General features: G+C 41.3%; 1 protein-coding gene across 2 annotated transcripts in view; it reads left to right on the top strand.

The window, feature by feature from the left end:
* The window catches only part of fbxw7 (F-box and WD repeat domain containing 7), a 62,426-nt gene that overhangs the window by 15,697 nt on the left and 31,408 nt on the right, over window positions 1-15,321 (top strand). Inside the window, exon 1 of one of the 2 annotated variants that reach the window (XM_023333735.1) lies at window positions 13,042-13,585. The exons of the other annotated variant lie outside the window; for it this stretch is intronic. Within the exon in view, the coding sequence (XP_023189503.1) occupies window positions 13,547-13,585 (39 nt within the window). The 5' untranslated portion in view covers window positions 13,042-13,546. Of the gene's footprint in view, window positions 1-13,041; window positions 13,586-15,321 lie in introns of those variants that run through there. 2 annotated transcript variants of the gene reach the window in all.

Raw genomic sequence — 15,321 nt, 5'->3', positions numbered from 1 at the left:
ATGGCCAGATTGTACCGCTGTTCCACGCCCCCCTCCAACCTCTCAGCCTCCTACACACAATAAAATGGAAATTAATTATTTAAAAATCATACATTGTATTTTTCTGGATTTTTGTTTTAGATTTCATCACTCACAGTTGAAGAGTACCTATGATAAAAATTACAGTCTTCTACATGCTTTGCAAGTGGGAAAACCTGAAAAATCAACAGTGTATCAAATACTTGTTCTCCCCACTGTATATGTGTTACAAAAGCACTTCGTTCATGGGAGACGGAGTCGGCTTTCTCTTTACAAGGAGGCGGAAGATAAGGGTCAAATCACATGTTTAATGTCATGCTAAAATCACAGTGCCTGGCAAGACAACTGCTGCTGTGACTCAAGGAGTGTCGGTGGTTCAGTCTAAATCTGGGACTTTTTCCTCAATCAACATCTGAAGAACAAGACATTAGATTTGTTTTATGCAAATATCATGATTTATTTGTCTCTAAACCAAGACCTCCTCTGTGGAAATCAGATCACAATTTTGCTTATCTCTGCTCTGAATGTAAGCCTGACTACCTTGTTAGGAAGACAACTATTAGGGAGTGGTCACAGGAAGCCGAAGAAGCCCTACAGGGTTATTATGAAGTACTGATTGGACTGCTCTTTGCCAGCCACATGGAGAGGACATCAATGCCATCAAAGAGTGACAACACAAACTTTTGTGTGGACAGCACCATCCCCACCAGAACAGTGAGATGCTTCCCTAATAACAAATCCTGGATCACCAGTGAGCTAAAAAAATTATTCCCCTTTGGGATCAATAAAGTACTTTTGAATTTGAAATACCATCAGGCTGTGGTCTGTGTAACCGTAGTTTATGTTTAAGCAGCATTGTCAGGAAAGGAAGAAGAAGTAATTCTCGGTTTCAGTCTCGTTCACCTGTGTGGGGGTAGTAATGGGTTTTCTGGGTGAAGGAGGCAGGGAATCTGTTATGTTACACGGCGACAGATTTCTGGTTTATTTCCGGCCTCATATTCTGGTCATTGCTCCTAAGAAATGGAGTTTGCAGACTTTAACGGCGTACGGGAGTCTTCTCCTGAGACGAGGCCAGAGGCAGCAGCACACACTGCAAGCTGAAGGCCAGCCACAGCGAAGTCTGTTGCCTGGCAACAGTTTACAGAGTCTAGCGGGGTCCTTCAAGGCTGCCCACAGCCCTGCCTGCCCTTCGTCATCATCACGTGAAGATTAGGTCTGCAACTTTCCTGGCCTTGAATTATTTATCTGTTATTTTCTGGCAGCCTTCAGTGTTTCAGTCTGCTGGTCGTGCTTCAGGTATCCACATCACCTGCTACTGATCTGAAGTCTGCTGTAGATCAAATCAGACGCCTCTGTCCAGCCGTACGTGGATCGAGGAGTTTGACGATAGATTCAGTTAGGCTCGTTTGTTCTAAAGACTGCTGTAAAGGGAAATATTCCTTCAGCCCCAATGCGTTTGATGTTTTCTGTTTGTTAGTTCCTTCTCCCTCTGGGCTGTCACTGCTGCTGATCTGGGGTGCCCGGCTCTGATTATTTGTTTCCTGAATGTCTAATCTGCCAAGTTCATGCCTCTGGCTGCCTCACTGAGAAGGGCTTCCTTGTTCTGTGTCTGCCTGGCAATCCCAGCGACTGCTGCTGTCCCCGGCCTCTTGTGCACATTACCATACAGCTGTCCCCCAGGACGCAGAGGGGCAGAGACCCAGGAGCTTCAGAGGGACGCCCGCCACTCCCTCCGCTCTCCCAGGCTGGAGCTGCGGCAGATGGGCCGTGCAGATTAAACCACCAGGCACATGGCGGCCATTGTGCGTCGTCTATTGTGAAATCGGAAAGGTCACCTGTTGGGGTCAAGGCTGAATTTATTGCGAAGAGCGCTGCCTCTCATCCACGATCTCTGCTGGTGACGGCTTTGCTAACGTTAGCTTTATGACTGCAGGGAAATATTGAGCAGTACAGGCTCAGAGCACAGGTACGGCTCTTTGTTGCTGTGGTGTTGTAAAGCGCTTTCTTCACTAATCGAACCAAGTAAAAAATCACTCAGGCTGGTCATTTCTGTGCCAGGGTTGTTATAGTTAGCTAAAACTGGTCAAATAACAAAAACTGAAATTGAGGGAACATTTTTGTTAACTGAAGTAAATAAAAATGGTAGTTAATGGGGGAAAAACTTTGACCAACTAGAACTGTATCATGCTTTTATGAAACTAACTAAAACATACAGAATTTCTAGATATAATATTCTTTGTTTTTGTGTTTATGAATCTGTTTATTAGCCTTTCGAACTGACGTGAAAGGCTAATAAATTATGCCAGCTGTTGGCAAATTACGGTACATCGTACCCCTCTTGGTGACTCTTATGCTAGTCCGCAAAATGGCAACAGCAAATTTGGGAGAAAACTTTTTTTTTAATTGTATCTTCTGCTGAGCATTCATTATCCAGTGAACCGGTACATCTATCTACATAATCGCAATACAATATTTTGACCTTTTTGAATTCGGCACCTAAAAATGAACCCAAGTGTGAAAAAACTAAAACTACTACTATAATAAAAACTAAACTAAAATTGAGCATTGTTTAAGTAATAACTAATAAAAACTAGCAAACACACTCTAAAAACTAATCGGAACAAACTGAATTTGACAAAAAATCACAACGAAATAAAACTAAACTATAATGAAAGACTCAAAACTATTCTAACCCTGCTCTGTACAATACAGGCAAACACATCTCCTGGACTCCATCTGGTAGTGAGACTCCATTAAAATGTTTAATAGAGTTCATTTCAGGTTCCTGTACTATAGGAGATATGTGCCGCCTCGAAGTCTGTAGCGCCAGCGGTCAGCACTCTAACCGCTGTGCCACGCATCGCCTCAAAAATCACCTTTCCTGCAGCATAGTGCGAAGATTAGAAATGCTCGACATTGCATCCAAACTTGTGAACATGAACCCAACACCTAAAAGTTTGATTTTTCTGACTTTGGAGTCAGAAAGATGAAGTGATATGTGTAATATAGACAGAGGTTCGTCACCAAACCCAGCATAGAAATCCAACTAGTATTAGTTGGAGTAATAAACACTGTTCTACCCTTCTAACATTTTTTTTGTTTGTTTTTTTATTAAATCCATGGTGCGTAGTGTTCTTATCAACCCGATTTATTGCCGGTTTCCTGACCTGCACCTGTAGCTCTGGTCAGTCGTGTGTGTAATCGTTCCCACATCAGAGTTTAGACATGCATCTAGTGGTGAGGCTCCATTAAAATGTTTAATCAAAATCATTTCAGGGTCCATTGTTAATTTCCTGTTCAAACTGTTACCTTCTGGCAGACGATGTAGAGCCGTAACATCCAGAACTTCTGGTTTTTTTAATTCTTCCATTTTTTCCATTTACACATCATTTGAAATGAGTTTTAATTACATCTTTTCAATGCTTTTAATGTCTTAGCAGTACCATTTAGTGGCATTTTAAAATTTTTTGTTGTACTGTTTCAGTGCAGTGACAATAAAGGCTCTCCATTCTAATTATTTAAAAAAAAACAAAAACATTTTAATCAAATTATATGTTGGTAAAATAAATAAATCTGAGAAGCCCGAGTTTCAGACATGTTCTTGACGTGTTGCGTTCAAATTCCAGGTTCTGAACACCTTAAAGGTTAGAAGCGGCTCTTAGCCTGAAATATGTTGAACATCATGAGCTCAGCTGAAAGTTCCTGAATGTCCCGCACCAAACACTGCACCTCATCATGTCTAAAGCCCATTAAAAATACATTTGAGAAATGTAATCTCCACTGTCAAACACCCACTTATGTTTCTTTTTGTATCCAAAGTCGAGTGGGTCGGGACGAGCAGCTGGAAAAGTTGCTGCGGTTCAGGTAACTCATCATGCTGTGGTTTCTTTGCAGAAAGTGCTAAATCCATTCATGGGAGGATAAAAGTTGACCAGTTGGCTGGTAAAACCTTCTCCTGTCAGTGGGAAACTTAAATAGAGGATCCTCCTCAAAGTTTGGAAAGATGCTTTTAAAGGGGCAGTATTATGGGTTTTCCAGTCACATAGTATCATTTATAGCACAATCTAGTAACTGTTATCTTCAGTCGTTATAGAAAATGCTGAATATTGTAAATATAGCTTAAAAGAAATTTTATTTTGTAAACACCTTGAAATTGGGCCTTTGTCTCTTTAAGAACTACTGCTCTTTCTGAAACTCTGCCTTCAGGAAGTCATCACAACATGGCTCCTTTATTAACCCTTTAATAACATTTTTACCAGCACTGCACTGAGAAGTAGCTCCTACAATGAGCTTCGCAGATGCACAGTTCCAGCAGGTTTTTGCTAATTGCTGCTGGCTAGTCTGAAGGAGCTGTATTGATCCAAACATTTAAACTTTGTTTCTGGTATTTATTTAAACCGTAGGAACAGTTTGGCTTTAGCTTTTTAAAACCTTTTCTTTGCATAGATATAACCAGCTCATCCCTGATCTGCATGTATTCACTTTTAAAGAGCACTTTATTCTGCTTTTTAAAAGCTGTATGTTTAATTTATTCTCTGAATAAAACTCAGCAGTCAGTCACTCAGTGGCACATTAATATAAGCCCATACTAGAGGAACTGCTGTGCAGTGCTGGTTGTATGAGTGAGTGAATATCTGTCCCACACGTTTCAGTCTTTTGGGAGAAACATTGACAATTTTTCTGCATTATTTAAAGCACAAGACATGAGCAAACAGAAGCAGTAAACAAACAACACTCTGGCCTCTGGAGGGTTCTCCCACTCTGACTGGGAGTCAGGAAGCAGGGAAATGGTGCGTGTGTGTGTGTGTGCGCGTGCATGCGTGTGTTTTTGGAGGACTCTGTGAGTTTGTTCAAGCTGAAATGAGTTGGAGACGGGAAGGAGTGGAGCAAAGCATACTCTCAGTCAAAACTGCTTCCAGTGCCTTTTGCTCTAATTAAAACATCTAACATTGAATGCATCAGTTTACCCTCCAGCTATGTAGCTTGGTCTTTAGGTAAGGCCCCTTAAAGTGTTGCACCAATCCAGTTTTTTCACTTCCGATACTGATACTGTATTGGCCATTACAAACCAATACAGAAAAATGGTGCAGGATTGACCGAGACGTTTCCTTTTTATTAATGACAAACGTAAATATACTAAATTACAAATGTATTTGCTGACTCTGCACCAGTACAGCACACTTAAATATACCAATATTTTGACAAGCTTGGCCAAACATGTACAAACAACAAAACTTTAATTTATTCAGTCAGTGCAGTTAGGAGTAGAACAGCCAATACATTTCGCAGCTGTAGTGTTAAATAAGAAACATAATTAAAATCACGTGTGAATACGTTTGTTCACACAAAAAGTCATTAAAAAAACATGCAGTACCATGGTCCTCCTACCATTTCCATTTGTAATTGTCTTCTTCATGATGCCACCTATTTATAAAAAGAGGGATTTATATCACTAAACCACACAGGGGAACTGCATGTAATCAGTTTTAAACTTAAAGATACTTATTGATCCTGTTGTGGAACAAACAATGGAGAAAATAGTAAAAATGTTTCCAATAATGTCCTTGTTTTTTTTGCATCGATAATTAAAATGTATCAGAGCAATGTAGAATCAAAACCTTATAAGAAATTTTCAGAATCAATTCTAAACCATACCATAAATGGCCAACCCTGTTGCTTTTTCAGTAATCCCTCATATTGCTGAGAGGGAAAACTCCCCTTTAACAGGAAGAAACCGTCAGCAGAACCAGAACCTGGCTCAGTATGAGCAACCATCTCTCTGATGTAGGATTATTTTCTATGTTCATCAAAATTAAAAAATAAAAATCTTTTTAACAGTAGATTGTTGCTGGATTAGGGAACAACTGGAAGTGTGGATTATCTTGTACACAGAATAACAGCAGAAGGAGTGAATAATACAAAAGCAGTTGGGCTATTGATGCTAATCCCAACACACTGTGAGCTTCTTGAAAGCAGATCTGGGTCTAGAGGCGGCGGGAACACCTCGCAGTGACTAATAAGCTCACTCTGCCTCATCTGGGATGCCGAGTGGAAATTCTGGATGATTAAAGACGTCATTTTGTTTCTGTGTAAATGTTTGTGCCAGCTCTGGCTGAGTTTCATCTGGCTTGTCAGACACTTCTCTGCAATCATCTTTTCTTTTCTTCTAAATGAGAGCAGACTGCTCAAACTGCACCTATCACCAAGCCTGAGGGGGTGAAACGGAGGAGCAAGAAAAACTGTTTGCACCTGTACTATCAGCAGCTCATATTCACTAGAGGTGCAGAAAAGAATTGATCCTATAACGCATTGCAATTCCTAGGTCTGGGAATTCCGAATTGATTCAAAATGCTCACATGTGGATTTGTGAAGTTGTATGTCTTTGGTGCTCCTATTTGTGAGTATGCTCCACATTGCGTTACGCGTCCACTTGGCCACCGTAGAACGCCGTCTCTCACACTGCATATATTTGGAATAATTCTTTGCTATCTTTTTATTTAAGAAAAGAACAGGCAACTGACCTAACCTAATACTAGTAATTTAAGTTACAGAATTTTACGCACATACCTATACTTATTTAAATATAAACTAATAGGTCCTATGCTGTATCAATTTCTTATAGAATTCATTTAAAGGGACAGTATTATGTATTTTACATCAATACGGTGCCACAATCAAGTAACTGTTACCTTCAGTTGTTACACAGATGCTATATACAGTATATATTAAATATGATTTAAAAGAAATTTGCCTTTGTAAATTATTCCTTTGAAATTGGGCCTCTGTCTCTTTAAAAAGCTCCTGCTATTTCTGAAACGCCACCTTCAGGAAGTCATCACATCATGGCCCCTCTATTAACTTTATACCATTGTTGCACTGAGAAGTACCTCCTATAAAAAGCTCTGCAGATGCTCAGTTCCACCAGGTATTTGCTAATTGCTCTTGGCTAGTCTGAAGGAGCCGAGGTGGGGGAGTCACAGGAGAAGGGTGGAAGCTCAGAAGCTTGGAAATTGAGCAACTCTGAGGCGGTGGCGGCGGTTGGCCCACCCAGGTGTTTTGCATAGCTTAATGGTTGCCATGGGAGATTAAAGGATTTTTTAAAACATGCATGAAAAATCAAGGCAATCCAGGTAGACTTTTGATGAGGGAATAACATAGCTAATGTAAAACTGAAAAAAGTAAATTTTACATAACACTGCCCCTTTAAATAAATGTTCTATTTGTTTATGCTGTCTTTTCTTCTTGTCAGTCACTTAAGAAAATCTCTACATCATTTGCAGAGAAACATTGGTTTCTGAATCAAATCAGAACCCTAAAAATCTGAATTAAGTCACTACACATTGAACAATTTGCATTTCTAGTATTTAACTTTAAGGTGGATATTTATTTCATTTGACCTTGAAGCCTGTTAGAATGGTGTTTAATAGGAAGGTTTCAAAGTTTTCCAGACTTAAGTGAAACATTTTCCATTTCCTCCACTTTGACATTTCCATGTTGTGCAGGTACAGGTCTGAGTCCAGTGGCCCTGAAAAGCTTTCTGACCGCTCTCCTGGTTTCTCTCAGATGCGGTGAGCTGAAGCGGGTCACTCTTTTCTCTCTGAAGCATCGTTTAGTCTCCGCCGAGCCTCTTGCACTGAACTGCTGTGTCACCCGCTCCTTTACTGTTTCAGCGTGACGCTTGTGGCCCGTCAGCATCATGACCGAAGGCATCATTTAGCAGAAAAGCCACTCAAACCCAGTCATTGATTTCTTGTACTTCATTACTTCTGCTGCTGCAAAATGACCACATTGAGGAAGCTAACGAGGCAGTGTCCATCTTAATCAGCTCTCCCAGTCATTGTTCTCCTGTCCTGGCAGGACTACTGGGGCATGCAGCTGATACTACTGCTGTCCTCTGGTGCTGGGAACCGCTGGGATTGTGGCATTGTAATAATTTTAATAAGGCAAAAATAAGGAGCTCCAGGGTTTATGTGCCTCAGGTTTCCTTAAAGGTGGAGTACGAAACTTTTATCAAAAAAACATGGAATAATCAAGACAACCCTCCAGGTATGTTTTAATGAAGGAATAACATTATAATGTGGTGTAAAGTTTAAAAAGGTTAATTTTATATAATACTGCCCCTTTAGGTGCATCACTCAGTTAGACATACTCTGTTACGGTCCACCCCTGGTTTTAGACGATATGTAAAAAACATATTTTTATTAAAAGCTCCATACTGCAGCTTTAGCGAGACGAGCGCCTGCTTGAGTCGACTGCCCGTCATCTCTACAGAAGTGAAAAAGTCATATCTGTTGCATAAATATTAAATGAAACTTTGCTTCTCTTTTGTGCTGGAAGACAACTTTGAAAACAGTCAAAAGAATATTGATTTACAATCCTTTCATTCTTCAGCCTCCAGGTCTCCTGCTTTGTTTCTTTCTGCTATATTTGGGCTGTTTTCTGGGTGATGCTTTTAAGCTGAAGGTGAGCAGACAGCAGCGTATGACAGCATGTGGGGGCCTGGTGGTGTAAAACATGTCAAAACAAAGTTGTATCCGCCTACTTACTTTTCTGGTAAAATATCTCCGCTGTGCACACGTTTTACATCCGAGTAAAGACTCTCACAGAACATCAGTGACACCTTATGACAGGATTCTTAAGGCGGGTTTGGAGGGAGGAGTCACGTTGAAAGACCCAACAGGACTCATCAGGATTGTGTGTCACTAATTTGAATTTTGTGGGAATATTTTCTTGCTGATACCAGAGCCCATCTTATTACAAGTGATTGGCTTAAAAACTTAGTAGCTGTAAAGTATGGTAAAATAATGCACCATTTTTATAGTTTTACCTGGTTTACAGTTGTATTTACTGCATCATTATTTATTTTTTGCTGATGCTGACAGTCCCAACAGTCAAATGTGTTCTACAACCTTACATTTCTAATTACATTTTTGAATTAGCATCCAGCTGCAGTCTAATGAATTAACATCCTTGGTTCTAATGCTAGGCTAACAATAACATATTTAGTCTGCATTTTCATAGAGCTTATTGATTACTTGACTCTTAAAATAATCTGCTTCCAAAATTTCTCACTTTGAACTTTGAGTAGTTGGAGCATGATGTTTCCGACTGCAGAGCAATTAGCAAAACCTGGTGGAGCTGCGCATCTTCTGAGCTCATTGTAGGAGCTACTTCTGGTAAAAATGTTGCCAACGGGATAATAGAGGAGTCATGTTGTGGTGACTTCCAGAAGGTGGAGTTTTAGAAAGGCACAATGTTTTAAAGAGACAGAGGCCGAAATTCATGGCATTACATTTCAAAGTAAATTTTCTTTTTAGTAATATATACAATATAATAGAATAGAAGTACTTTATTCATCCCAGCAGGGAAATTACTTCTCAGTTACAGCATAGAGACAAGACACAATAACAACTACCACTGAGTAGTAGTTGTAGATAAAATAAAAATAAAAAATAAAATATAAAATGCTATAAATTGTAAAAATATGATTATTCAGCATTTTATAATAATAAAAAGCTACCTGGTTGTTCTATAAAATACCACTATATGCCATTTTAATTTATTGATACCTTTTGATTCGCTCGTCAATATAGACTAAACACCTGCAAAATGTTAGCATAAGTGCTTAAGTAACAATGTTTATTGTGCATAGTATATGTTTATGCAGTTATCTGCTCTTGATAAGGACTCACTGGTAAAACAATCTGCACTACAGTATATTCATCCTTAAGTCATTTAATACCGTCAAGGTTTTTAGTATACATCTGCACATGTTACACATTTACCTCTGCAGCAAAGTGGTGGATTTTTGGAAGTCTCATCTAATTCTGATGGGTTATGTATAGGAAGTAAAACTGCAAATATTTGACTGTAAGTACTCCAACAAGAGAGCATACAAAGATCTTTATCTTTACATTTTTCTCCAAAGATACTTAGTCTTTCTAAGTCACAGTACAGAAACTTTGACTTTGACGTTGTCTTTGTGTGTGCAGTCAAACGAGACGGCATTTGCATTTACCCACAAGCTATCCCCTGCACCGCTATGTAGCGAGTTTATATTTACACCTGCGGCTGTTCAAGTACTGCAGCAAGTGTTTAATGAGAATGTTAACCTGAATTTGTCTGATTTAAGATAACTTGATTTAGTTTTACACACAATACACCTGCCCTGTAGTTTCCTTCTACAGTCCCATAAAACTAACAATACACAAAAATAACATTAATCCAACACCATGCAAAATATGGACAACATCCCAGAAGACAGCCATGGTTCACTAACCAGTAGAAAAAGAGTGACAGCCAATCATCTAAAGGCCACAGTCCAACCTCCCTCGCATGCCAAGCATTCCAGAGTGCTGTGTAAAGGTTACAGCGACGTAGACCATCAAGAGGGGCTTCATCATCAGAGCCCCCTTAAAACACACAAAGACCCCAAACTCTGTTTCATCCACTTCAACATCTCATGATTCCCCCAGCTCTTTCACCACTGAAGTTCCACTAAACCTTTGTGCCCCTCGAACGACATCCATTCCTTCTAGTAGAAAATTTGCATTTCACAAGCATAATGGAAGAAGGGTGGGACTTCCCTAACAAAATAAAACTCTGTTGAATAGTGGCCCATTTCACATTTTGGACTGCAGCTAGATGTGAACCTTTAACCTCCAACTCCAGGTCACTCAGCAGTTACTGGTGTCAGCAAGCGATGCTTGAGAGCTCTGTGTTCTTCCCATGCTAATTCTTTATGAACACCAATGCCAATGATGTCAAAAGAAGGAAATATTGAATGTGGTTCAGTTTAAGCAGGCAGGTAGACTAGTCCATCGAAGCCTTTAAAGACTCCGACATACTTCATGCGAAGTACCGAAATCGGTTCTCATTGATGTAGGCGCTTGATGAAAGTTGTGTCATTTTGTTCGCAGGCATGCATTCGCTTGTCGAACTCGACACCAGGCCCTGGTCAAACTATTTCGACAGAGCTCTGTGCGAAATGTGGTGTGATTGGTCAGAATTTGTTGCTGTGCTTTATACGGAAATGCAGTCTGATATTTCACTTCAACTAGTCTGCTTCCACTATCCGGTTTCAGTACCTGCAGGGGACGTGGAGACTTTTGAAGAACGTTTATTTGACGCTTTGAGAAATTATGTACAGTTGTGTGATTCTTCACTAAATAACTCCTATTAAAATACGACTGGTGAATGGTTAGGTTAACTTCTGGATGGAAATTGTAAAGTCGTTCACTGAGGAGGCCTTCTTCAGAAAAATGTGGTGCTCTCTCCATGACTGTTTTGTTAAAAGAAAGAGGTTTGTTTTAACAAGTAGTGGAGTGATATATACTGAAGCAGGAAGGGTGTCCCTCAGGTGTCTGTATGAAAGGTGTGATCAAATATAAACATGGCAAAGTCACATGACTTTGCGTTGACTGTTCGGCTTCGGATGAAATGTTGGAGCCTTTAGGAAGGCTGCATCTTTTTAAACCTGTCACCATCAGGCATGAAAAAAAAGTCTGCTTTTAGTCCGAACCAAAGGGCTTTTCTGTTGTGAATAAACCTTGAAATAGACAGTAAATGTTTTCGTGGACTTTGTTTATTTATTCCTCCCTGTTTATGTGCTCCTACATAAAGGTTAAAGCAAACCCCTCACTGGTGGTTGGCTTGATGGGAGAAAGTGTCCAAGTTTGTGACAGCTTGCATCACTGTAAATATTAGCTGCCAACTCCAGGTTGTGATATTTTTCCCTTCGGCTGCTGTAGTTGACGTTGGGCTACAGGCGGTGCACGGTATTTCAGTCAGTCATGGATCATCATTTGGAATTTCACTCACTGCTGTTCTGACAGAAGGCGGTACAGACTACATCAATCAGGTATGACCCATGGAGCCATTGGCTGACTTAGAGAAAACATGATCCATCAAACCAGATACCCTTCATCCACCGATCCTTGATCCAGTTGTGAAGCTCAGTGTCCATTGTCACCAGTTCAGCCATCTTCCATCCTTGGACTACTTTTGATAGTTGGTGATCTCAGCAGACTAGGAACATTCCCCAGGAGCTCTGATCCAGCTGAGGGCAGTTTGGTCCTTGTTAAACTTGCTCACGTTCTTGTAACTTCCCCCATTTCTCTTCTTCTAATCCATGTATTTCAGCACAAAATATTCATTTGCTGCTGCCACCAACATGCGCCATAATCATTATGCAAAGTCAACTTATTTTGAGCTTTACATCTTGTTGTAATGTTATTCCATCATCAAAAACATGCATGGTGTGTTTCTTTGATTCATGTGTGAGAAATCCTTTATTCTCCTGTGGCAACTATTCAACTGTGCAAGACGCTTGGGGGAACAGAGTTCCAGCTTTGAGATACTATGAACTGCAGTTTCCAAGCTTTCCACATTGCTCCCCACTCAGCTCCTTCAGACTAGCCAGCAGCAATTAGCAAACACCTGGTGGAACTGATGTTGAGCTCATATATGAGCTGCTTCTCAGTGAAATGCTGGTAAAAACACTGTTAAAGATGTTAGAGGAGCCATGTTGCGATGACTTTCTGAAGGTGGAGTTTCAGAGAGAGGAGTTTTAAAGAGACAGGCCCAATTTCAAGGAATAAAATTACTAAGTAAAATTTCTTTCAAGTCATATTTGATATTTTTAGCAATTTTATAACAATTGAAGGTAACACAGTTACTTGAAAGCTATTTTATTGCACAATGTGCCTGGAAAACACAAAATACTACCCTTTAATCACTTCCCCTGCCAGTGGTCATAATGTTGTGCATTGTCAGTGTGGCTGAGAGGATGATGTTTTGAGACGTGATCCTCATATGTGGATCCATCGGTGTGATGCGGACCGGTTGAAGCAGAGCCATGAGGCCGCTGGGGCTCTGTGTTCGCTGCGGTTCGCAACAAGTGAAGCCCTCGCGACCGGAACGTACCCCACCCTGCAGCCTCCTCCTGCTCTGCTCTGCATAACCCCCCCTATCAGCAGAGGATGCGCCGCACACGGTGCTGCTGAGGAGACGTAGGACTGCACCATTCCTGCCGCGTCCACCGGGGAGGCTGTAATCCCATCCTGTAGGGAGGAAGAAGAGGAAGAGTCACTGCTTTGCGCTCTGACGCTCCGTCCTCTCCTCCCCCCGGTTTCCCTACCGCCTCTCTCTCTGTGTGTGTGTCTCTCATCCGTTCCCTCCCCTGAATGCAGAAGCTGCTCGGTCGCAGCTCGCTAGCCTCCGGGATCATCGTATTGTTCGCCCGCCGCTTTCCCCCACACATCTCTTCTCTCCCGGTTAAATTGAAGCAACACGGCGGACCTTTTCTTCTTTTCAACCCCCCTTCCTCCTCCCCTTCTCCTCTGGACGTGCTCACCGTGGGAATCTGCTGCAGCCGAGCCAGTCCGGTGACGTGCCCGAGCATGTTCTTACCAGAGGCGGATTTACCTGACAGTCCGCCGCTGTCCTCGCTCCCCCGCCAGCACGCGCGTTTGGACTTCACCCACCGTCACTGAGGAGGAAAGGAAGGAAACACACCCCGGCTCTAAGGATGGGGTTCTACGGCACTTTAAAGATGATTTTCTACAAAGTGAGTATGGTCGGCTCCGGCCGCTGCAGAGGAAGAGTCGCGGTGTGACGGACCCCCACCTCTTCCTCTCCTCCCCAGGGGCGGCTCTCTAACTGCCAGGGCCTTCATGTTATCACGGGGCACGGCGGTCACTGCTTCACTGCATCTCTGTGATTTGGCCTCTTCTTCGTCTCTCTTAACTTCAGCTGTAGTGAATTAAAGCCTCTGCTCCCATATGGTTTGGAGAAGGATGTTAGAAATGCTAATAATGGTTGGGGTTTTTTAAAATTATAATTATTCACCAATATTTCTGGAGAAATATCTAGATTTTTTTCACACATGACAGCAGCTCTGCACATGAGCTGCTGTTCTGCCTTTCTTAAACCACCTGGACGCATTTCCAAGCCACATCCAACCGACACACAGCAGACCGAACAGCTCTGCTCTGCTTTTGTAAAATTAGACTTTTAATAATAAGTTGGAAACAGGGAGCTGACAAACAGCCTGTCCGCCTGCAGGCCAGCTTGCAGGGTTATCATAATTAGATGTTATGCAGCACTGATTATCTTCCTCTGAGCAAAGTGACGGCTGGAGATGTGTGCATGTGATCGGCGCGCCTCTGCCTCTTCCCTGACATGGTGCTCCTCGCCTCAGGCTCCACAGCACAGATAATGGGTCACTGTGTCAGACCGGGTTGAGCTGGAACCTCCTCAAAGATGCTTCCTGTGTTACTGGAGCTCATTTAAATGGTGACACAACATCCAAGCTGCTAAGTATCAAATAAACCGTGCTGTGATCTAAATAAAGTAGATCATTAATATTAAATTTCTAGTTATTCTTTAGAGACTTTTTATTTGGTCCAAATAATCTTTATGAGGTAAAAATTTCATAATAGGAAGTGATTTTTATAACAGAAAATATTTGCTTGCTGTTTGAGCTCTAATCAACCAGCTGGAGATGGTGATCCTTGGTAGCAGTGAACCGATGGCAGTTTTCCTGCCGATCGCTGATACCGATTTTGGCCGACAATTTTTTGTCTGAAATGTTGCTAAATATAGCAAGAAAGTCGCTGAGTTGGCCAAAAGAGTTGGTGACCGTTGTTAACTGTCAGAACGTGCAGACTTGACCTGGTGGGTGTGTCAGTCAAACCTCTCACAGCAGAGCAAAAGAGAACAATGGTTGATTTTTAGAACTTTGCTGAGGTAGATAAGATCAGTGGATAAGATCGACTTCATGTGGAAGTATTGTCTGATCATCAATCTCCTGAAATGAAGGAAATCAGGGGCAAATTTTTTGGTGCGCCACAAATCCTTAGATCAGGTCTGATCAGCAGGTTAAAAAGTGATTGACCAAAAAAGTGATTTCCAACCACTTTTCCATATACTTTAATGCTTGATTGTCAATGAACCACTTTTTTTCCCCCATGTTGGATTCAAAAGTACTTGTGCTTGAGCACATTTTTTGTGTGCCAACAACTTCAAACCTTAACTTTGCCAGACTTTGCTTTCCTTCAGGAAAACCCTGAACATGAAGTGTTTAACAGTGATGTTAGTTTGAATATTTATGCTCTTCTGTTTGGTTGCCATTGTGGTTTTTGAAAATCACAGTTTAAATCTCAGCGGGCTCTGTTGTTCCAGCTCTGTTTTTTTGAAACTATTTTTGAACAGAACTGTTCTACATGCTGCCTTAATGAAAACGCCCACGTTTCCCGAGAAACTGAGAACGCCGTTAGCCCTCCTTGTAACCATCCCGTGGTT

This window comes from Xiphophorus maculatus, chromosome 5 (genome assembly GCF_002775205.1).
Source record: "Xiphophorus maculatus strain JP 163 A chromosome 5, X_maculatus-5.0-male, whole genome shotgun sequence".
NCBI classification, from domain to species: Eukaryota; Metazoa; Chordata; class Actinopteri; order Cyprinodontiformes; family Poeciliidae; genus Xiphophorus; species Xiphophorus maculatus.
Note: the sequence above shows the minus strand (reverse complement) of the source record. Positions and strands in the feature narration are given on the sequence as shown.